General features: G+C 46.3%; 1 protein-coding gene across 4 annotated transcripts in view; it reads right to left on the reverse strand.

Annotated features, from left to right (window-relative positions):
* The window catches only part of TMEM268 (transmembrane protein 268), a 94,164-nt gene that overhangs the window by 37,142 nt on the left and 31,374 nt on the right, over positions 1 to 25,648 (reverse strand). For all 4 annotated transcript variants that reach the window (XM_073590830.1, XM_073590829.1, XM_073590831.1 and 1 more), the window contains exon 7: positions 13,478 to 13,549. In XM_073590830.1, the coding sequence (XP_073446931.1) occupies positions 13,478 to 13,549 (72 nt within the window). The remainder of the gene's footprint in view (positions 1 to 13,477; positions 13,550 to 25,648) is intronic.

The following is a 25,648-nucleotide window of genomic DNA, read 5'->3' on the forward strand; positions in this document are numbered from 1 at the left end:
AGACGGGGAGTGTGCTGTTCCATGCATGTTTCTAGTTAAAGAAATGTATTTATGTTTTTTCGCTTGTCTCTGCTGCCATCTACTGGCCAGACCATTTAGTTCCTCGGTCTTTCCTTGTTCAGCCTATGGGGAGGGGCTTCTCTTCAGCCTCTTCTCTTCCTGTTTGCTCAGTCATCGGCAGACATCTTACCTGAGAGAACTGTTCTCCCTCATGAGCTGAGGAAGCAAAGTCTTTTGACCCGCAAGTAGCGACTCCAGAGACAAGCTCCATGCAAAAGACTCAATGTAATGTTTGAATCGTTATCTACGGAATAAACCAACATTGTTCTTCTACACAACGCGTGTATGCTTATCTGAGAAGCTGCTAAGGGTCATGTCTGCCTCGCTTATTGGATACACAAAGGTAGGAACTTCTCTCACTTACATGTCTGCATACCTTTAATCGCCATTAAGTGGGGACAGAACACACTCTGCAGCTTCTGCCCTGCAGGCAGAGCGGTAACTCTGCATTTTTTTTCTCTTCCGCTTCTGCTCCGGTGGTGAATATATAGATTGTATGAGGGTCTGGGAGGGCTCCTGAAGCACACGTCGCAGCTCCTTAGTACATCCCCGACCAGCAGCGGAAATTTATTTCCCGGCTATAGCTTGTTCTAGGCCGCAAGTCGGTAGCTCCGCCCATAAGCGAGCGTCACACCAGCGGCCCTGGCCACCTGCTTGGCGCTTCTCGCTCAGTGCGAGAGCGCCTTCCCGGATCCCGGTGGCCATCTTTAGTGGAGCAGGATCGCACGCCATCCAGGCCCCCATTATAGCATCCGGACATCCAAGCGGTTCCCACAGGACCTGGATTAAGAGCTGCACTGCCACATACCCACAGGCCTTTTTATACAGAGCTATGTTGCTATATCCTCTGGTCTGCTTGTTCTGCAGAGCTGCACTGCCTTAAGAACCGCGCTACTATATACCATAGCACTTACCTGCAGTATACATTTGTATATAGAAGTTCTCCAGCTCCACGATATTGTGAAAGCAGATTTCTTTTATTCACATCAGACGATACAAAGTGGGAGTTAAAATGCCAGCATAGAATGTACAGATGCTTGCGTTCACAGTCTGCCTGTCTTTGAGGGTTCCTCTACATCATAGGAACCATTGGCCTGCATGGGTCGTTCTCAGTTGAAGCAGACACAGGCATCTAGAAAACGGACCCATAACATGTCTCCCGGGCGCTCTGGCGCTTCGGCATCTGTGAGCTCCATCTCTCACTCCCCCTCACCAGGGGTTGGTAGCGAACAGAACTCTGAGTACAAGTCTGATGGGTCTCTCAAACTGGATTCACTGGGTTATCAGGCGACTGTGGATAGTCTCATCGAGGTCATCTACCAGACACTGAAGGTTAATGAGGAATCTACCGCTACCCCGGATCATGCGGTATCCTTCGAAAGGACCAAATGTCCTCATAGGGTATTTGCCAATCACCCCGAGTTCCAGGACATAGTGCGGCTACATAGACAGCACCCAGACAAACGCTTCACAGGTCAGAAATCTTGAAGGCAGATACCCTTTCTCATCTGATCTCCAAAAACAATAGGCAAAATCTCCTCCAGTGGATCCACCCGTATCTCGCTTGGCCTCCAAAACCCTCCTATCCTTGCCAAATGGATACTCCATTAAAGATCCCACAGACCGACAGACAGTCTTGCCCGTTCGGTCTTTGAAGCTTCGGGCTCGGCACTCTCTCTCTCCTTCGCCGCGACATGGGTAGCTAAAGCCATTGTATCCTGGGTGGATTCTCTGAAGAGGACCAAACAGAGTGGTGATCTTCCCCCGGAGGCAGCGAACCTAGCCAATCAGATATCTTTGGCCGAGGACTATTTGGTAAACGCATCCCTGGACACGGCTAACTGCGCTGCACTTGCGGCATCAAATGCTGTTGCTATCAGACGCTACAGACGCTCAGGGTGTGGCGAGCGGACTCTGCATCCAAGAAGTCCCTAACCTCTCTGCCTTACCAGAGCGATTGTTTGTTTGGAGAGAAGCTGGATCAGCTTATCTCGGATGCCACAGGTGGGAAGAGTAAGTTCCTCCCCGAGCAAAAGGCTAGGCGACTTTTTCGCCGCCCGCTGGAGACACGTTTCCAGTCCTTTCATAGCAATCCCAGTTGGTCCTCCACGGCCAATTCGTTCAGTTCGGGACACTTCACTCAGGGAGACAGGGGTCCTCAGGTCTCGTGCAAGACCAACCAGTTGTGAAAGAGCCGTCCCAAGCAGTCAAGATCTAAGGGATCTAGATTCCAGAGATTTTTGGTCAAATGACTGGCGGCATTGCACGGTCAACACCAAGCAGAGTAGGGGGTCGCCTACTCCAGTTTCGCCAGGTCTGCCTCTCCGTCGTTCATGACGAATGGGTCAGGAACCTGGTGTCCTTCGGATACAAAATAGAATTTGCTTCTTGCCCCTTGACACGGTTCTTCACTCTCGTCCCCCCAAAGCGGAGGTGCGGGATCGGTCCTTTTACCAAGCCATATACTCACTCCGCCAAGACGGGGTTATTACTTCGGTTCCAGAAAACGAGAGGTTCCAGGGGTTCTACTCCAACCTGTTTTTGGTTCTGAAGAAAGATGGAACAGTGAGGCCTATCCTGGACCTAAAGTTCCTAAACAAATTTGTCAAGGTGTGGCACTTCAGGATGGAGACCCTCCGTTCTGTCATCTCCTCGATGGAAAAGGGGGAGTTCTTGGCTTCCATCGACAACCGGGACGCTTACCTTCATATCCCGATTTTTTTTTTTTCCCCTCACCTGAGGCTCCTGCGCTTCGCCATCCGTGAGGAACACTTCCAGTTCACAACCTTGCCTTTCGGGCCTTGCCCCAGTGTGTTCACAAAGGTCATGGCGGCCATCCTGTCCATTCTGCAATCCCGGGGCATGGTCGTTTTGTCATACCTAGACGAGCTCCTGATCAAGGGGCCGTCCTTCCAGGCCTGCGCGGAGTGCGTCCGCATCACGTTGGATACACTTTCTTGCCTGGGCTGGCTTATAAACTTGAGCAGGTCTTCGCCCTATCCCAGCTCAGCAGATTTCCTTCTTGGGGATGACCCTGGACACCTCCCGAGGGTTGGTGATTCTCCCTCAAGACAAGATCTTAGCCCTCCAACAGGGAGTCCATGCACTCTGTCACCCGTTCCCTCATGCCATCCGATTCGGAATGGGAGTCCTGGGAAAAATGGAGGCAGCGATGGAAGCTGTTCCTTTCGCCCAGCTACACCTCCGTCTTCTGCAGCATGCACTTTTAGCAGCCTGGCACAGGAGCCCGTTCTCTCTCGACCGATGGTGCCATTTGTCCCCACGGGTCAAACAGGCGCTCAGGTGGTGGATGTTACGGTCTTCCCTCCTTCAGGGGAAATCCATTCTCTCGGTCCATTGGCTAGTGGTCACTACTGATACCAGCCTTCTCGGCTGGGCAGCTGTCTTCTGTTGCCACACTGCTCAGGGGTGTTGGTCGACTCGGGAGTCTCTCCTTCGGATCAATTTCCTGGAGATTTGGGCAATTTGGTTGTCTCTGTGGCAGTTCCATCATCTCCTGGCGGGTCACCCCATCCGAATTCAATTGGACAATGCCATGGCCGTGGCTTATATCAATCATCAGGGGGCACCCACAGCAGGGCGGCAATGCGCGAGGTGGAACACTTTGTCCGCTGTGCCGAGAGGAACCACTCAGTCATCTTGGCTGTTCACATCCCGGGCATGAAGAACTGGGCTGCAGACTTTCTCAGCCGTCAAGGCATCGCCTCGGGAGAGAGGTCTCTCCATCCGGAGGTCTTCCAGCAGATCTGTCATTGCTGGGGGACTCAGGATGTGGATCTGATGGCTTCACGGTTAAATACCAAGGTGCTCGAGTTTGTAGCTCGGTCCCAGGACCCAGAAGCCATCGGGGTGGACTCACTGGTTCCTCCGTGGATCCAGTTTCATCTTCTGTATGTGTTTCCCCTGTTGCCGTTGCTTCCAAGGCTCATCAGGAAGATCAAAATGGAAGGGGTTCCAGTGATCCTGGTCGCTCTGAAATGGCCATGCCGGGCGTGGTACACAGAGTTAGTGCAACTCGCTGCTGACATCCCCTGGCGACTACTATATCAACCGGGCTTGCTCTCCCAGGGTCCGATTTGCCACCAGAACGCAAGGGCCCTGTGTTTAACGACCTGGCCATTGAATCCTGGGTCCTAACCCAAGCTTGTTTCTCCCAAGAGGTGATTGCCACAATGATTGTCGCTTTGAAGCCTCTATCGGTGCACATCTATCACCACACCTGGAAAGTCTTTTTTGGCGTGGTGCAGAGACCGCGGTTGTCCTCCTCTCGTCTTTTCCATTCCCACCATTTTGGAATTCCTTCAGACCGGCCTGGACTCGGGTCCAGCACTGAGTGCCCTCAAAGGGCAGATCTCTGCGTTGTCAGTCTTGTTTCAGTGCAGGATCACTTCCAAGCCGCAGGTGAGAACTTTCATTCAGGGGTCTCCCACGTGGTAGCCCCCTATAAAGCACCTTTGGACGCGTGGGACCTTAACCTGGTCCTAGGTGTTCTACAGGAGTCTCCCTTCGGTGGTTCTCAGGCCGTCCCATTCTTTCTTGCCAAAAGTCGCTTCCTCCTTTCAACTTAACAAGGATATTGTCCTACCCTCATTTTGGCCGGCATTGGCACATCGTGTGAAGGCTCTTCACACTTTGGATTTAGTGAGAGCTCTCAGAAGGTATGTCAACGGACGGCTTGTTCATGCTCCCAGAGGGTGACAGGAAGTGACTTGCTGCTTCAAAGTCAACAATAGCCAGGTGGATTTGCTCGGCTATTCAGGAATCTTACCGCGTCAGAGGCAAGCCTATTCCAGCGGGGATCAAGGCACACTCCACTCGATCGGTGAGCGCTTCTTGGGCCACTCGGCACTAGGCGTCGGCGGAACAGGTCTGCAAAGCTGCGACCTGGTCCAGCTTGCACACATTTTTGAAGCATTACAATGTCCACACTCAGACCTCAGCAGATGCCGGCCTGGGTAGACAGATTCTGCAGGCAGCACTATCGCATCTTTAGACAGTTGGTACGTGGGGTTTAACCTGTTGTGTCAGTTCTCCCACCCAGGGACTGCTTTAGGACGTCCCATGGTCCTGTGTCGCCCAATGATGCGAAGGAGAAACAGGGATTTTTGTGTACTCACCCCATAAAATCTTTTTCTCTCAGCCACTCATTGGGGGACACAGCACTTACACTGTTGGCCTGATGGCTATGTTTGTTCTTTGGTTTGACATGTTTGACCTGTATTTGGTTATGATCTCCTACTGCTTTGTTACTGAACTGGTTCGGGCTGGAGCCAGTGGTAGGTGTATAATGCAGAGGAAGAGCTAACTTCTTTTTGTATTCACTTAGTGTCAGCCTCCTAGTGGCAGCAGCATACACCCATGGTCCTGTGTCCCCCAATGAGTGGTGAGTGGTTCAGAGGAAGGGATTTTATGGTGAGTACACAAAAATCCCAGTTTTTCTTATTTCTACATTTCACTAATGCATGTGTTTTCCATAATTTTGGTGTGTGATTTTATTTATATAAAAAAATTTTTTTCACTTGCACTGTGGAAAAATTCATGGACACTAATAATTTGCAGTTTTGTAATGTCATTCTAGTATTTGCTACATTACTTGTTATATGTAACACCTAATTGTTAAGTAAATTAAGAACATCTGTGTTATACATTGGAAAAGAATATATAAATGACTGCATGTTATTTGACCATTAGTCTTGCATAAGACTGCTTAGTGGAGTCGAAATGCGTCGACCATGTACATTTTTCTTTTGTATGCACTAAAATTTATTTTGAAAAAGAAAAGGAAAATCCAGTCCTGTTGAGCCGGACTCCAATTTTCTCTTTTATCCTCCGAATGTACACCACACACAGCCTGAACCCGCAGCCCTACACGTAGCCTGCACTCCCATATGTATCCCCACACATAGTCAACAAACCCACAAGTAGCCTGCACCCCATATGTACACCAACACATAGCCTGCACCCCCATATATACCACCACATGTAGCCCCATATTTATCCCAACATATAGCCTGAACCTCCATATGTACACCCACACGGAGTCTGCACCCCCCAAATGTACCCCTATATGTAGTCTGCACCCCCATATGCACACCCACATGGAGCTGCACCCCCATATGTACCCCCACATGTAGCCTGCACCCACATATATACCCCCACACGTAGCTTGCACTCCTACACACAACCTGCACCCTCCATCTGTACCCCAACATGTAGCCGGCACACCCACACGTAGCCTGCACCACCATATGTACACCCACACATATCCTGCACCCCAGCACATAGCCTGCACCCTTATATGTACCCCTACATAGAGCCTGCACCCCACATGTACCCCCATATGTTGCTTGCACCTCCCATATGTACCCCCACACGTAGTCTGCACCACCATATGTAGTCCCACATGTAGCCTGCACCCCTACACACTGCCTGCACCCCCATCTGTACCCCTACATGGAGTCTCCACCTCCACACATACACTGCACCCCCATATGTGCCCACACACAGCCTGCATCCATCTGTACCCTCACATGTAGCCTGAAACCGCATAGGTACCCCCACATGTAACCTGCACCCTCATATTTCTCTACATACCCTGAAGCCTGCACCACCCATATGTACCCCCATGTTATGAATGGGTCACTAAACAAGCTAAGTCACAGTAAACCAGAGAGGTTGGTAACTATGCAGATTGCAGACCCCTGATCCTAACCACACAACTAGCAGCAGCCGTGGAGCGTTCCTACGATGATTCTAGATGCCTCATCACAGCCCGAGGACTAAATAAGCCTAAAGCAAGAAAAGGGGAAAACTAACTGCCCCAGAGCAGACCCCAAAGGAATAGACAGCCCCCACACATGTATTGACGGTGAAACAAGATGAAAACACAAACACAGGCAGGAAAATAGGCCGAGCAAACGATGGGGCCCAAACTAACTAGAAAGGATAGGAAAGGAAAGACACTGTCTGCAATCTGCCCAAAAAACCCTACAAAAATAATGTCCAACACTTCTGATAACAAAATTAACCCTGAAGTCACTAGACTTCTCCCACTATATCAGCACTCTGAAATATTCTGAGACAGAGCAAAAAAGAGGCCAATCTAATAAGGGGCAAAAAGCAAATTGGCAAATACAGATAAATAAGAGTGGAAATTCAGCACAGCCCCAGCCGGGACTGGCTGACCACACAAAAAACTGAATAGACCAACAAAATCAAGTGTGAACATTAGCAGAAACACTTAGCTTGGGATGACTGGAACAGAGCTGAAAACCAAGACCTGAAAAGCCAGAAGGAATCACCAGCACCAGAATAGGGCGTCGGCTGTCTTAAATCCAGTCTGAGATTCCAGAGATCCAATCGTTATCCTCATCATCATCAGGTGGCAGATCTCTACTAATTAACTCAACCTCACTACCTTCTGTTACCACCAGAGGGAGCCCGAAGGAGAACTCACAACTGGTAGACCAGAAAATGAGTTCACAACAGTACCCTCCCTTGAGGAGGGGTCACCGAACCCTCATCCACGCCACCAGGCCAATCAGGATGGGCCCGGTGAAAAGCATGAACCAGTTTATTGGCATGAATATCAGAGGCAGAGACCCAAGAATTATCCTCCTGGCCATAACCCTTCCATTTGACCAAATACTGGAGTCTCCGTCTAACCAAGCGAGAATCCAATATTTTCTCTACCTCATATTCCACATTGCCTTTAACCAATACAGGGTCAGGAGGTGCTGCCATAGGAACTACTGGCTCAACAAACCTCTTCAACAGTGATTTGTGAAATACTTTATGGATCTTGAATGTAACTGGAAGAGCCAATCGAAAAGAAACAGGATTAAGAATCTCCAAAATCTTATAAGGTCCAATAAATCTTGGCTTAAATTTTGGAGATGCAACCTTCATAGGAATATTCTTAGACAACAATCAAACCATATCACCCACTTTAAACCGGGGACCAATGGTCCTATACCGGTTGGAAAATCGCTGGGCCTTTTCCTGAGAGAGTGACAACTTATCCACCACTTGGTCCCATATCTGCTGCATTCTATCAACCACAGTGTCCACACCTGGGCAGGACGAAGATTCCACTTGCCCTGAAGAGAATCGAGGATGAAACCCAAAATTACAGAAAAAGGGTGACATCAAAGTGGCAGAACTAGTTCTATTGTTCAGCGCAAATTCGGCCAAGGGCAAAAATGAGACCCAATCATCCTGATCAGCAGATATAAAACATCTTAAATAAGACTCCTAGGTCTGGTTTATTCTCTCAGTCTGCCCATTGGTCTGGGGATGAAACGCGGAGGAGAAGGATAACTGAATTCCCGGATTGGAACAAAAGGCTTTCCAGAATCTGGAAACAAACTGGACTCCTCTGTCCGACACAATGTTCTCAGGAATCCCATGTAACCGAACCACCTGTTGTAAAAACAAGGGCACCAACTCAGCGGAAGATGGCAACTTTGGGAGTGGTACAAGATGGACCATTTTCGAAAATCTATCACAATTCACCCAGATAACAGTCATTCGCTGAGAGACAGGAAGATCAGAAATAAAATCCATTGAGATATGGGTCCATGGCCTCTTGGGTACCGGCAGGGGCATCAGCAACCCACTAGAACGAGAACAGGGTTTAGACCGAGAACAAGTCCCACAGGACTGTACAAAATTCCTGACATCACGAGATAAGGCAGGCCACCAAAAAGGCCGACTCACCAAATCTCTGGTACCAAAAATACCTGGATGACCAGCCAATGAGGAGCATGAACTTCAGACATCACTCTCTTTCTCCACTGGTCAGGAACATACAATTTTCCCATAGGGCAACGCTCAGGTTTATCCTCCTGAAATTCCTCCAGGGCGCGTCTCAAATCGGACGAAATGGCAGAAAGAACTACGCCCTCACCTAGGATGGTAGTAGGCTCGGTCACATTAAGAGAATCTGCTTTAACATTCTTAGTGCCCAGAAGAAAAGAGACCACAAAATTAAAACGCGTGAAAAACAAGGCCCATCTAGCCTGTCTAGGATTCAAGCGTTTGGCCGACTCCAGATAAATCAAATTCTTGTGATCGGTGAGGACCACAACTTGATGTCTAGCTCCCTCCAACCAATGTCTCCACTCCTCAAATGCCCATTTCATGGCCAACAATTCCCGATTCCCCACGTCATAGTTGCGTTCAGATGGGGAGAACATTCGAGAAAAGAAGGCACAGGGATTCATCTTAGAAGTCACAGGGTCTTTTTTGGACAAAACAGCTCCTGCACCAATCTCAGAAGTATCTACCTCCACCTGAAATGGAAGTGAGACATCAGGTTGCCGTAAAACTGGAGCTGAAGTAAATCTCCGCTTAAGCTCCTGAAATGCTGAGACAGCCTCAGGAGACCAATTCAGCACATCAGCGCCCTTCTTGGTCAGATCAGTCAGTGGTTTGACAATACCAGAAAAATTACCTATAAATTTACGATAGAAATTAGCAAAACCCAAAAACTTCTGGAGAGCCTTCAAAGAAGTAGGCTGAACCCAATCATAAATGGCTGTACCTTGGCCGGGTCCATTTCAATAGTTGACGGAGACAAGATAAATCCCAAAAATGAAATCCTCTGTACACTAAAGAGGCATTTAGATCCCTTAACAAACAAGGAATTCTCCCTCAAAATCCGGAACACAGTCCGGACATGTTCCACATGAGAATCCCAATCACTAGAAAAGATCAAAATATCATCCAGATAGATGATCAAAAACTTATCCACAAAGTCTCGGAAAATATCACTCATAAAGGACTGGAAGACAGAAGGGGCATTAGTGAGCCCAAAAGGCATCACCAGGTATTCAAAATGTCCCTCCGGAGTACTAAACGCCGTCTTCTATTCATCCCCGTGCTTGATGCGAATAAGATTATACGCCCCCCTGAGATCAAGCTTAGTAAACCAGCAGGCACTCTTAACTCTGGAGAATAAATCAGACATCAGAGGTAACGGGTACTGATATTTAACCGTCATCTTGTTAAGGGAACGATAATCAATACACGGTCTTAATGAACCATCTTTCTTGGCCACAAAAAAAAAAACAGCACCTAAAGGGGACGAGGATGGTCTAATATGACCCTTCTCCAACGACTCCTTAATATAGGATCGCATAGCATCATGTTCGGGTACAGATAAGTTGAAAAGCCGACCCTTGGGAAATTTACACCCAGGCATCAACTCAATTGCACAGTCATAACTCCTATGAGGAGGCAAAGATGCAGACTTACTCTCACTAAATACATCAGAAAAATCGGCCAGATAATCAGGAATATCATGAGACTGAGAAGTGGAGAAAACAGGAGCGTCCCTAAGAACACACTGACAACCCCAACTCACCACAGACCCAGATTTCCAATCCAAAACTGGATTATGAGTTTGCAACCAGGGAAAACCCAGAACAATAGTATCATGCAAATTATGCAGCACCAAAAATTTACAATTTTCTTGGTGGTCTGTCGCAACTCGCATTATCACCTGGGTCCAAAACTGAGGTTTATTCTCCGCCAAAGGAGTAGCATCAATACCCCTCAAAGGAATAGGCGTCCACAGAGGCGCCATGGAAAAACCACAACGTTTAGCCAAGTCCAAATCCATCAGATTCAAAGCTGCTCCTGAATCCACAAAAGTCTTAGTGGAAAACGTGGATAAGGAGCAGATCAGAGTAATTGCCAAAAGGAACTTAGGTTGTACACTGCCCACAGCAAATGTGTGTGCAAAACGTTTCTCTCGTTTAGGGCAGACAGAAATAGTATGAGAGGCGTCTCCACAGAAAAAACACAGCTTATTACGCTCAATAACTAAGACCGGTGTCAGGGAAACCTTGGTTAGGTTGGCGACGGATTAAGATAGCATGGCAGTCCACTTGGGGGGAGGGGGTACACACTCATCCCAGGCAGTTGGGGCCTCCTGGGAAGTCTGCATCATAAGGAAGGCTGCAGTCGGGGCAGAAGGCCAATTGCTGACCTGAGGTCAACTTTTTCTTGCAGGAGGAGCACACAAAGTGAAAAATAAGAGTGGAGGGGAGATGACCGGTAGCAAGTCTACCTAGGGTCAGACACAGTATACCAGGGCAGAACTGGTTAGGAGTACTGACCCTGTATGCACCAAAGGACAGAACCTACCGGGTCCAGAGAGCATTTGAGAAGTGACTGGTCCAGAGAAGGATCCCGGAGGTGCCGGAAGGGAGGACGTGTGTTGTGTTCGGCTTCATGGCTTAGTAATGGCGTAATGGAGCAGAGTGATGAGAGAGGGAGCAGAGTGATAGGAGAGGGGGCAGTGTCCGGAAAAATGGGCGGGGATTGCGCTCCAAGGACGGGACCATCCAAGGTGGAAGAAGAGGATTGGCTGCAGGGCAGGGCTGCAGAAAAAAAAGCGCAGAGAAGCACATGCGATCAAGAAGGAAGACGGGGGGCATGGCAAATATGGAGCAAGCTCTGGGGAAAGTTCGGGCCTAGATATGAGTGTCCAGCCGGAGGGGAGATTGTGAGGTCGGGCTGGTGAGTCCTCATGTGTCTTCAGCTTAAAAACTGTCTGAATGGATAAAAGGCAGAGAAACCACAGTTAGATAAGGAAGGAGGGAGGATCCTTTGAGAAAAGTCCATAGGGAGCCTGCAGAGAATTGTACCCTATACATAGGTGCCCCCCCATATCAGCAATGGCATGGAAGAGGAAAGAGAGAGGGTAACTGTTCAGATGTGGTCCCAACTTCTTCACTGAGTGGAAGACGGTCTTCAGGAACCCTGGTATGAAGGGTCATTGGAATTGTTCCGTTTTCCCCCTGGTACCATATCGCTATGGTGGATGACTGGGCTGGGGTTGGGTGGCAAGGACCTTCTCCTCCTGGCCGTCCCAAGACACTCGTGATGTGTTGGAGGGTATGGTCCTGCCATGTAGACACAAGAGGGTACGATGTGGATAAGACAACACTGTTCTCTCGGTCTCTAGGTGGGAAATCAGAGTGAACTGTTACACTCTGCTGCCTGTAGTAACAAGCTCAGCCCGAAATAAAGGAAAAACAGTAATAAAATACAATGACGTCCTAAGGTAGAAATTGGTTTGGGAGAGGACCTCTGTCTGCCTCCTAATAACACTAAGCTAAAACTGATTAGCTCTGTGCCAGTCGGTGGGTGTATCCTGCTGAGGAACTAACTGTTTTGCCTAGTGTCAGCCTCCTAGAGACAGCAGTCTATACCCATGGTTACTTGTGTCCCCCAATGAAGAGATAGAGAAATAGAGAAATTACTTATTATTGAAATTGTTTTTTATGTTTAAAAAATGTTTGTCATATCACAATATTTATTTAAAAAAAAATGTAATCTCGCAATTTTCAAACTGGTCACTGTTATGTTATCCAAGAAACCATTAGGAGCAACAGACCAGTCAGATCTTTTGTATTGACACATCTAATGTGTGAGCTAAAGCCCCCGTCACACACAGCGAGATCGCTAGCAAGATCGCTGCTGAGTCACAAGTTTTGTGACGCAACAGCAATCTCACCAACGATCTCGCTGTGTGTGACACGTATGACACGTATCAGCGACCGCCCCCCCCCCCGCCGGGTATCGCTGATTGTGCTCTAATGTCCAGGACATTTTTTTGATCATTGGTCTCCCGCTGGCCAGCACGCATCGCTGCGGGAGACCATCGATCAGCGAGCTCCCAGCACTGTAAGCAGACGCTGGGAGCTGGTATCCAAGGTAAACTGCGGGTAACTAAGCGTGCGCGTTGCTTAGTTACCCGCTGAGTACCTTGGATACCAGCTCCCAGCGCGAGCACGCTGGTATCCAAGATACACAGCGGGTAACTAAGCAACGCGCACGCTTGTTACCCGCGTCGTCGCTGGTCCTGATCGCTGGTGAGATCTGCCTGTTTGACAGCTCACCAGCGATCCTGACCAGGGGCTTAAGACCATCGCAAAGAGAGGAGGAGCAAGGTCAACTGTCACATTGTCACCTGCCATTGTAACCCTGATAAGGAGACTTCTAATTAGCCTGTAAAGAACATGAATAGTCTAAAATATCCCTTAATGGACAGAGCAAGATTAATAAAAATATATATATATTATCTATGCATACATTTTATCTTTTAAATACAGATTGTGATATAAAATATATAACATTTTACACAATACAATAAACCACAAAAACAACTTCACACTACTGAATGCATACGACTATGATGCCAAATACCTGCATGACTGTTTCATGTATAATGCATTTCAGTATTATTACGTTGCTGGATTGATTTTACTTTGTAAAAACTGAATAAAACTTTAATTTACCATAAACCACAAAAAATAAATAAATAATTGGTCATTTTCGGATGATACATTCCCTTTAATTCATTGAATTGATCCTTCCTTCTTACCCCACTCATGTTGGCCAAGCGCTGGGAGAGTTTCCGGTGACAGCCCCACAGATGGAAGTATATGAAGCAGAGCTGGGCAGCAACGTAAAGGAAATATTGTATTTCATGTCAGTTAAATGAATGGAATAGAATAATTCATGCATGAATTGAAAACCAGGCGCTCAGCTTATGCCATGTACTTTAGAATACAAGGCTTCAAATCCTACAAAAGTAATTTATTTTGCCAAGTGCTGTTTAGCGATTGTGAAAAGCAAACATATCCTCCAGACTGGGGCTTATCATTAATAAATATGTATATACTGCACATCTTGCACTCTTTATTCTAATCGAGTTGAAATAATTTGCATGTATAAATTATTTTTTTCTATATACCGTACATATTGCGTGTATATATATTATAAATATATATATACACATATACACTAGCTGAAGAGCCCGGCGTTGCCTGGGCATAGTAACCAACTGTGGTTAGTTATAACAAATTATAATGATTATATTGCACATAAAAACATTTCACATCATATATTCAACACTACAGATTTGCAGCACAAATTAACTAAACGATTACCCAAGTATTGATAGTATTTTATTTTCAACTCATTCAAGAGCCTTTTGATAAACATGTGTATCTGTGTATCTAACCCTATCCTGTGTGATAATGTCTGCTGAGCTGTGTACCTAATCCTCTCCTGTGTGATACTTTCTGCTGAGCAGTGTATCTAATCCTAACCTGTGTGATACTGTCTGCTCAGCCGTGTATCTAATCCTATCCTGTGTGATACTGACTGCAGAGCCATGTATCTAATACTATTCTGTGTGATACTGTGTGCGGAGCTGTGTATCTAATCCTATCCTGTGTGATACTGACTGCTGAGCTGTGTACCTAATCCTATCATGTGTGTTACTGACTGCTCAGCCGTGTATCTAATCCTATCCTGTGTGATACTGACTGCTGAGCTGTGTATCTAATCCTATTCTGTGTGATACTGTGTGCTGAGCCGTGTATCTAATCCTATCCTGTGTGATACTGACTGCTGAGCCGTGTATCTAATACTATCCTGTGTGATACTGTGTGCTGAGCTGTGTATCTAATCCTATCCTGTGTGATACTGAATGCTTAGCTGTGTATCTAATCCTATCCTGTGTGATACTGACTGCTGAGCTGTGTATCTAATCCTATCCTGTGTGATACTGGGCTCCCCCTGCAGTCTGTGTCAGAGGGTGGTCTGTGTTGGCATGGTAATAAATTGTGTTATTTCCAGCTTTACAGAAGGACGATAACACCATAGAAATGATAAGAATAATAGGCAAAATTGTTTGGTCAATTGGAACGCGCGGGGTTAAAATTTCGCATCACAACATAGCCTATGATGCTCTCGGGGTCCAGACGTGTGACTGTGCAAAATTTTGTGGCTGTAGCTGCGACGGTGCAGATGCCAATGCCGGACATACACACACACATATACACACATTGAGCTTTATATATTACTAGCTGAAGAGCCCGGCGCTGCCCGGGCATAGTAACTAACTGTGGTTAGTTATAGCAAATTATAATTATCCTCCATCCCATAGTCCCGTGCCCATATACCCATCATACATATCCACGATCCCATAGGCCCGTGCCCATATACCCATCATACAAATCCTCCATCCCATAGTCGAGTGCCCATATACCCATCACACAACCTCCATCCCATAGTCCCATGCCCAAATACCCATCACACATCCTACATCCCATAGTTCTATGCCCATATACCCATCATACATATTCGCCATCCCATAGTCGAGTGCCCATATACCCATCACACATCCTTCATCTCATAGTCCCATGCCCATATACCCATCATACATATCCTCCATCCCATAGTCCCGTGCCCATATACCCGTCATACATATCCGCCATCCCATAGTCCTGTGCCCATATACCCGTCATACATATCCTTCATCCCATAGTCCTGTGCCCATATACCCGTCATATATATCCTCCATCCCATAGTCCTGTGCCCATATACCCGTCATACATATCCTCCATCCCATAGTCCTGTGCCCATATACCAATCACACATCCTCCATCCCATAGTCAACCATTATGACATCATAATGAGCGGCGGGGCTTGCAACCTATGATGACATCAGAGTCGCCATGGCAACCATTATGACATCATAATGAGGGGCGGGGATTGACACACACACACTTTTTCCCCATTATGTAGATATGGGCAAAATTGTTTGGTGAATTGGAACGCGCGGGGTTAAAATTTCGCCTCACAACATAGCCTAGGACGCTCTCGGGGTCCAGACGTGTGACTGTGGCAAATTTTGTGGCTGTAGCTGCAACGGTGCGGATGCCAATCCCGGACATACACACACATATACATACACTTGAGCTTTATATATAATATATATATATATATATACACATATATACACACTGTATAATATATATATATTACATATAGGGAGAGGGAGAGAGAGCGTGATATATATAGATAGATAGATAGATAGATAGATAGATAGATAGATAGATAGATAGATAGATAGATAGATAAGCATATGTGTGAATTTTAGTATGTGGGTATGTATGTATTTAGTCAGCCACCAATTGTGCAAGTTCTCCCACTTAAAAAGATGAGAGAGGCCTGTAATTGACATCATGGGTAGACCACAACTATGTGAGTCAAAATGAGAAAACAAATCCAGAAAATCACCTTGTCTGATTTGGCAAGATTTATTTTGAAAGTTATGGTGGAAAATAAGTATTTGGTCACCTAAAAACATGCAAGATTTCTGGCTCTCACAGACCTGTAACTTCCTCTTTAAGAGGCTCCTCTGTCCTCCACTCATTACCTATAGTAATGGCACCTGTTTGAACTTGTTATCAGTATGAAAAAACACCATATAATGCATATATAGTGGCTTGTAATAGTTTGGGCACCACTGGTCAAAATGACTGCTATAGTGAACAGTTAAGAAAGTTGAAGATTAAATTATCTCTAAAATGGCTAAAGATGACACATTTCCTTTGTATTTTAGTAAAAAAAAAAATAATTTATTGTCATTTTTTTACATTTTAAAAATTACGTAAAGGATAATGGGCCAATACAAATGTTTGGGCACCTTGCATGGTTAGTACCTAGTATCTACCTTTTGCATGAGGGCCATATTTGTTCAGTTGTCTCTCAACAGTAGAACAATGTACTACAACTCCAGAATCTGCTAAATCTTTCTGAAGGTCTTTTGCAGTCAAGGGGGGGTTCTGATTTGCCTCTATAGCAATCCTACCAACAACTCTCACTGAAATTTTGTTTGGTCTTCCAGAACTTATCTTGATCTTCACTGTTTCTTAATTACATTTTAAACTGAGGAAAGGGGAACTTGAAAACACTTTGCTATCTTCTTATAGCCTTCTCCTGCTTTGTGGGCCTCCACCATTCTCATTTTCAAAATGCTAGGCAGCTGCTTAGAAGTCCCCATGGCTGCTGTTTTTTGGCACAAGGTTAGAGGAGGGTGGGTTTTTATAAAGTTGGGAAATTTGCATCACCTGGCCTTTTCTAACGATTAAAGTGAAGAAGCCCTAACAGGCTAATTAAGGTCTGAAACCTTGGTCACAGTTATCTGCGCACGCAAATCTCTAAGGGTGCCTAAACTTTTGCGTTGGACCATTTTCATTTTTGTAATTTTTAAAATGTCAAAAATGACAGAATATATTTGCCTAAAATACAAAGGAAATGTATCATCTTCAACTTTAGGCTGTGTGCACACGTAAGCGTTTTTTTCACGTTTTTAAGTGTTTTTACCGGCAAAAACGCTTAAAAGACGCTTACAAGAAGCATCCCAATCATTTTAATGAATTCTGGACTTTTTGTGCATATTGTTGCATTTTTTTCCGCAAAAAAACGCATCGCAGTAAAAAACGCAGCATGCTCATTAATTTTGCTAAAAAATCCGCATTTCTAGCTATTTTCTATGAGACACGGAAAAAAACGCATCAAAAACGCGTGTTTTTGCGCAAAAAACGCATGGAAAACACGCAAAAACGCGCTGAAAAAAACGCATGTTTTCTTGGAAGGAGTCCAGGTTTCTGTCAGGAATTTTCTGCATACGTATGCACATACCCTTAGGCCCTTTAGAGATCATTTCATATTCAACACACTTAACTGTTCACAATAAGAGTAAATGACTAGGGGTGCCCGAACTTTTACATGCCACTGTGTGTGTATAATATATATATATATATATTTTTATATATATATATGTATATATATACACTCACTGGCCACTTTATTAGGTACACCATGCTAGTAACGGGTTGGACCCCCTTTTGCCTTCAGAACTGCCTCAATTCTTCGTGGCAGAGATTCAACAAGGTGCTGGAAGCATTCCTCAGAGATTTTGGACCATATTGACATGATGGCATCACACAGTTGGCGCAGATTTGTCGGCTGCACATCCCTGATGCGAATCTCCCGTTCCACCACATCCCAAAGATGCTCTATTGGATTGAGATCTGGTGACTGAGGAGGCCATTTGAGTACAGTGAACTCATTGTCATGTTCAAGAAACCAATCTGAGATGATTCGAGCTTTATGACATGGCGCATTATCCTGCTGAAAGTAGCCATCAGATGTTGGGTACATTGTGGTCATAAAGGGATGGACATGGTCAGCAACAATACTCAGGTAGGCTGTGGCGTTGCAACGATGCTCAATTGGTACCAAGGGGCCCAAAGAGTGCCAAGAAAAAATTCCCCACACCATGACACCACCACCACCAGCCTGAACCGTTGATACAAGGCAGGATGGATCCATGCTTTCATGTTGTTTACGCCAAATTCTGACCCTACCATCCGAATGTCGCAGCAGAAATCGAGACTCATCAGACCAGGCAACGTTTTTCCAATCTTCTACTGTCCAATTTCGATGAGCTTGTGCAAATTGTAGCCTCAGTTTCCTGTTCTTAGCTGAGAGGAGTGGTACCCGGAGTGGTCTTCTGCTGCTGTAGCCCATCTGCCTCAAAGTTCGACGCACTGTGCGTTCAGAGATGCTCTTCTGCCTACCTTGGTTGTAACGGGTGGCAATTTGAGTCACTGTTGCCTTTCTATCAGCTCGAACCAGTCTGCCCATTCTCCTCTGACCTCTGGCATCAACAAGGCATTTCCGGCCACAGAACTGCCGCTCACTGGATTTTTTTTCTTTTTCGGACCATTCTCTGTAAACCCTAGAGATGGTTGTGCGTGAAAATCCCAGTAGATCAGCAGTTTCTGAAATACTCAGACCAGCCCTTCTGGCACCAACAATCATGCCACGTTCAAAGGCACTCAAATCACCTTTCTTCCCCATACTGATGCTCGGTTTGAACTGCAGGAGATTGTCTTGACCATGTCTACATGCCTAAATGCACTGAGTTGCCGCCATGTGATTGGCTGATTAGAAATTAAGTCTTAACACACAGTTGGACAGGTGTACCTAATAAAGTGGCCAGTGAGTGTATATATATAATAATAAATTTTATTTCTATAGCGCCGACCTATTCCGCAGCACTTTACATTTCAGAGGGGACTTGTACAGATGATAGACATTACAGCATAACAATAATCACATAGATCATAACAGATACCAAGAGGAATGAGGGCCCTGCTCGCAAGCTTACAATCTATGAGGAAAGAGGTAGACCCGAAAGGTGGGTGGTAACAAGGGAGGAGATGTAGGGTGGTGCTGAGCTATGGAGGGCTTTGTGGGTGAGGGTAATAAGTTTATACTGAATTCTGGAGTGGATGGGTAGCCAGTGTAATGACTGGCACAAGATAGAGGCATCGGTGTAACGACTGGTGAGGAATATGATCCTGGCAGCAGCATTCAAGACAGATTGGAGGGGGGAGAGTCAAAAGTAAGAAAAGGTCGAATTCTAGAAATGTGTTTGAGGTGCAGATAACAAGAGCGAGCCAGTGATCGGATGTGGGGGACAAAGGAAAGCTCGGAGTCAAGTATGACCCCAAGACAGCGGGCATGTTGCTGGGCAGTAATAGTGGAACCACACACGGAAATGGCAATGTCGGGTATAGGTACATTAGTAGCGGGAGGAAACACAAGGAGTTCAGTCTTTGACAGGTTCAGTTTCAGATATAGTGAGGACATGATGTTAGACACAGCGTATAGACAATTGCCGGTGTTTTCTAGAAAGGCTGGCGTGATGTCAGGAGAAGAAGCGTATAATTGGGTGTCATCAGCATAGAGATGGTACTGGAAACCAAATCTACTGATTGTTTGACCAATAGGGGCAGTATACAAAGAGAAGAGGAGGGGGCCTAGGACTGATCCTTGAGGAACCCCAACAGTAAGGGGAAGATGAGGAGGAGGGGCCAGCAAAAGATACTGTATAGTATATATTCCAACTGGTTTACTGCAATCCTAATAAACCACATCACAGGAATCAAATACTGCCCTTGTCCGGGTCAACGTACAACATAAAGCATAAAGTCCATACAATAGTGCTGGTTAGCCCACCTAGCTTAAGGCCCCTTTACATTTAGCGATGCACCAGCGATCCCGACCACGATATGACCCGGTCAGGATCGCTGGTGCTAGTGGTCGCCAGTGAGCTGCCACACAGGCATATCTCACAGCGATGCAGCAGCGATCTAGCGGTCGTTACTTACCTTTCAGACGCGGCGATCCTGACGTCCTCCCATCCGCGTCCACGCGTTGCTCGTCGGCGCCAGCAGGAAGCGCCCGACGAGAAATGGAGCTGCGCGATCAGCGATGGACAGCGGGGGAGCCGGTCGGAGGTGAGTATCACACATAGCGATATCGCTGCTGCGTCACCAAATCGGTGATGCTTTAGCGATATTGTTAGCGATATCGCTATGTGTAAAACCCCTTTTAGAGTCCAGCTTTCTAGTCCTTTAGCAAGGGTATTAAATCCAGGAGATCTACACAACTCCATACACACATGCATGTGTGAGACAAACAGGTCTCAATTTACACAGTGAACCACACCCAAGGGTGTTCATATAGTGAGCTGCAGTCTCTCACAACTTATCAGCTGCTCACAATTAATCTGTCATGGCCGATTAATCCCTTTTAGTCTAAAGGGCATGTCACACTAAGAGATATCGCTAGCAATATCGCTATAACTTGTGACGTTATAGCGATATTGCTAGCGATATCGCTGTGTCTGATACTTACCTACGACCGGCTCCCCCGCTGGTTATCGCTGATCGCGCGAGAACATTCAGGACTGTTTCTCATCGTCAGCTTCCTGCAGCGCTTCCTGCTGTGAAGGCGAGCGACGCGTGGAGCCGGGCGGGAGGACGCAGGATCGCCTAGTGTGACAGGTAAGTAGCGACCCCCGTCCCCAGCGATGTCGCTGGTGAGATCTGCCTGTGTGGCAGCTCACTAGCGACCACTTAGCGATGTACCAGCGATACTGACCGCGTCATATCGCTGGTCGGGATCGCTGGTACATCGCTAAGTGTGACAGTACCTTTATATGTAGTAAAGCATTACTTCAGTTTTTATCTCCCAACCACCTGCCACACTCCAAAGACATACTAATAGGGAATCTAGATTGTGAGCCCCAATGAGGACAGTGCTGATAATGTCTGTAAAGCACTGTGGAATTAATGGCGTTATATAAGTAATATATACATGCATACAGCGGGGGAAATAAGTATTGAACATGTGACCAATTTTCTAAGTAACTATATTTCTAAAGGTGCTATTGACATGAAATTCTCACCAGGTGTTGGTAACAACCCATCCAATCAACACAGGCAAAGAAATCACACCATAATTGGACAAAAATTATGTGTAATAAATAGAAATAACAGAGGGAAAAAGTATTAAATACACTTACTGAAACTTAATTAATACTTCATACAAAAGCCTTTGTTGGTGATAAAGCTTCAAGTCGCCTCCTGTATGGAGAAACCAGTTGCAGACATTGCTCAGGTGTGATTTTGTCCCTTTCTTAGACACAAACACTCTTCACATCCTGAAGGTCTTGTGGGCTCATTCTACTGACTCTGAGCTTTAGTTCCTTCCATACATTTTCTATTGGATTCAAGTTCGGTAATCGGCTAGGCCATTCAAGCACTTTTATTTTTTTTCTCTGAAATCAATTGAGAGTTTCCTTGTCTGTGTGTTTAAGACCACTGCCTTGCTGAAATATCCACCCTCGTTTCATCTTCATCATCCTGTTGATGGCAGCAGATATTTATCAAGAATGTCTCAGTACATTTATCCATTCTTCCTTCAATTATGTGAAGTTTGCAAGTGCCATATGCTGAAAAACAGCCCCACACCATGATGTTTCCATCTCCAAATTCCACTCTTGGTATGGTCTTTTCAGGTGATATACAGTGCTTTTTGGCCTCCAAACATGGTGTGTATTATGGATCAAAGAGTTAAATTTTGGTCTCATCAGACCAGACTATATTCTAAAGTATTTCTCAGGCTTGTCAAAATGTTGTTGCGCAAACTGTAAATGTGCTTGAACATGATTTTTGTTCAGCAATGGAGTCTTGCATGATGAGTATGCATACAGGCCATCAGGGCCAGTGTTTGGACCAGGCAGATGCCTGGGGCCCCCACCTACAAAGGGGGCCACCTGCATCTGCAGCCCATTTATCAAGTGCCCAGAGGGTGTACAGCAGTGAATAATGCTGTCCATTGCTCTGAAGTAGCCCCTTGAGCCCCCCTGTCTGTTTCTCCCTGCAGTCAGGTTAAGGCTGTGTGCACACGATGCAGATTTCCAGCGGATCCGCAGCGGATTTTACCTTGCAGAAACGTTGCATATCCGCATTGTGATGTACAGTAGCATGTTAATCAATAGAAAAAAAAACGCTGTGCAGACGCTACGGATTTTCCCGCGAGGTTTTCTTGTGGTTCAAAATATGCAGCATGTCACTTCTTTTGTGCGGTTTTCCACCCGCTCCATTCTCCAAATCCGCAGGGGAAAACCGCAAGAAAAAAAGAAGAAATCCGCAGGAAAAATGACCTGCGGGCAAAAAAAGTACGTCTGCACTTAGCCTAAAAGTTGAGAGTGAGGGGGAGGTGCCAATTACAGCACAGTGACAGTGCAGGGCTATGCCTGCACCCCTGTCTCCTCCTGAGTCCTGATCATGGCTGCTCCTGGCACTGTCCTGAGAATGGATATGCCTAAGTGAAGCCACAGAACCTGGTAAGAGCAGCAATAACAGGTCAGAGTGCAGTGATTTCCTCACTGTGGTCCCGAGCTCTGCGCTGATCGCTGTAGGCTCAGGCTTCACAGCCACATACAGCAGCGATCAGCATCAGCTCTGACCACAGTCACTAATCACTGCTTGTAATGTGACAGGGCGACCTCCTGTCACTACTGTCTGGATGACACAAGGCGGGGATATTGTCTGCTGAATCAGGGGATTTATGATATAGAAATAAATGAATTCCCATGTGAAATAATAAGGGTAAACCATAAACATATACAGTACAGGTGTGCATAGGAGTCAGCATTTTTGGTGCATTTTTTTTTTGCAGCCAAAGCCGGCTCTCTTGGCAGTAAAAACACTGCCTTTTTTAGGGTATGTGCAGACGATCTGGAAATGGCAGCACTTTGGACGCAACGGACATGTGCTCCGTCTAAAGTGCTGCCATCTTACGCCGGTGATTCCACATGTGTTCATCCCCTCCACTATGCTGTAACATCTGGCCGCTGCGGGTTGGACGCTGCGGATGTACGCCGCATCCAGAGTTTACTGATTATGGACACAGACCCTTAAAGTTTTTGCTGTTTTTTTGTATAGTATTCATTTTGTCTACAGTACATGTTTAATAAAGTTTGTTTTATTCACCAAAAACACAGCGAAAAACAGCATTGCGACATCTGCAGCTTTTCTAAAACTTTTTCATTGCTTTCTACGGGTGAAAAAAAATTGCTGAAAGAAGCGACACGATGCAGATTTAAAAAACACTGCAGTTGTGAACTTCAGTCAGGAGAAAAAAGGGTGTGGAGGAGATCTCGGAAAAGCTCAGTCTTTGCTTGTGCTGTAAAATGCTGTAAACTTCTTATTTGCAGAAGAAAAAGCTGCAGAAATTCTGCATATGAAAGTGGCCAAGAGCGGCTTTATAAAGTGCCAGCAAAACTTATGAGATTTCCAAAATCTCCTGCATGCGCTTGTTTTTTTTCTGACTGAATTATTATTATTATTATTATTATTTATTGTTATAGCGCCATTTATTCCATGGCGCTTTACATGTGAGGGGGGTATACATAAAAACAAGTACAATAATCTTAAACAATACAAGTCATAACTGGTACAGGAGGAGAGAGGACCCTGCCCGCGAGGGCTCACAATCTTCAAGGGATGGGTGATAATACAGTAGGCGAGGGTAGAGCTGGTCGTGCAGCGGTTTGGTCGATCGGTGGTTACTGCAGGTTATAGGCTTGTCGGAAGAGGTGGGTCTTCAGGCTCTTTTTGAAGGTTTCGATGGTAGGTGAGAGTCTGATATGTTGTGGTAGAGAGTTCCAGAGTAGGGGTGATGCGCGAGAGAAATCTTGTATGCGATTGTGGGAAGAGGAGATAAGAGGGGAGTAGAGAAGGAGATCTTGTGAGGATCGGAGGTTGCGTGCAGGAAAGTACCGGGAGACGAGGTCACAGATGTATGGAGGAGACAAGTTGTGGATGGCTTTGTATGTCATGGTTAGGGTTTTGTAATGGAGTCTCTGGGCAATTGGGAGCCAGTGACAGAGGGGAGAAGCTGGGGAATAGCGGGGGGACAGGTGGATTAGTCGGGCAGCAGAGTTTAGAATAGATTGGAGGGGTGCGAGAGTGTTTGAGGGGAGGCCGCAGAGCATGAGGTTGCAGTAGTCAAGGCGAGAGATGATGAGGGCATGGACTAGGGTTTTTGCAGATTCTTGGGTGAGGAATGAACGGATGCGTGAAATATTTTTGAGTTGAAGTCGGCAGGAAGTGGAAAGGGTTTGGATATGTGGTTTGAAGGAGAGATCAGCATCAAGGATTACTCCGAGGCAGCGAGCTTGTGGGACTGGGGAGAGTGGGCAGTCATTTACTGTAATTGATAGGTTCGTAGGGGGGGTCACGTGAGATGGGGGAAAGATGATGAATTCTGTTTTGTCCATGTTGAGTTTCAGATATCTAGTGGAGAAGAAGGATGAAATAGTGGACAGACATTGAGGGATTCTGGTTAGTAGGGAGGTGATATCTGGTCCAGAGATGTAGATCTGTGTGTCATCAGCATAAAGATGATACTGAAAGCCATGAGATTCTATGAGCTGTCCCAGGCCAAAGGTGTAAATAGAGAACAGCAGGGGCCCTAGGACTGAACCTTGTGGGACTCCGACAGATAGGGGGCGAGTGTCACGGGAGCTTAGTTCAACTAAGGCTGAAATACCCGGGGCCCCTGTGGTGTCCCTTTACTAGGGGAAACCCTGTCTGACCCTCAACCCAGGGTTTTTGCTGAAGGTGCAAATGCCTGAGCCTCCGACCTTTCCTTATCTCCTGCTCAGCCCTGCACTTAACCCTCCACCCTCCACCCAGTGAGAAGTCACCACCACCAAAGCTCCCACACAAATAATGACAGACAGGGAGAACTTAAACTGCACTGCGCCGCACACACACAGGAATAAACAGTAATGTGAACAGGGCACAACTAAACACAAATATGAGAAGGAGAAAGGATAACGACGGATCATACGACACCAGATATGAATCTCTCTCTCTTGAACACCTCCACTCCAGACCGGAACCACTTGGTATGAAACACAAGCTATAATCGGCGACGCCCATAGGCCAGCATGACTATTTAAAGACCGTGGGCGTGACTAACCATCCAACCTGGTCTCCAGCAGGATTAACCCCCGAGAGCCTGAAGATCAGGCCGGCGCCACTGAGGCTATAGTGGCTGGAGGTGGAACTACCTCTGCCTGCCGGATGCTGTGGTGTGAACAGCGTCCGACATGACAGTACCCCGTCTTCTACGAGGGACCCCAGGGCCCTCAAGACTCATAGGACCCGGCTTGTCCGGATGACGACGGTGAAAAGAACTGACCAGCCGATCCGCATGTATGTCTGAGGCTGGAACCCAAGACCTCTCCTCTGGACCATACCCCCGCCAGTGCACCAAATACTGAAGAGTACGGCGTACTACTCGAGAGTCCACTACCTTGGCGACC

The sequence above is a fragment of the Dendrobates tinctorius genome, unplaced genomic scaffold, assembly GCF_039654945.1.
Source record: "Dendrobates tinctorius isolate UK_male_01 unplaced genomic scaffold, ASM3965494v1 ptg000120l, whole genome shotgun sequence".
NCBI lineage: Eukaryota > Metazoa > Chordata > Amphibia > Anura > Dendrobatidae > Dendrobates > Dendrobates tinctorius.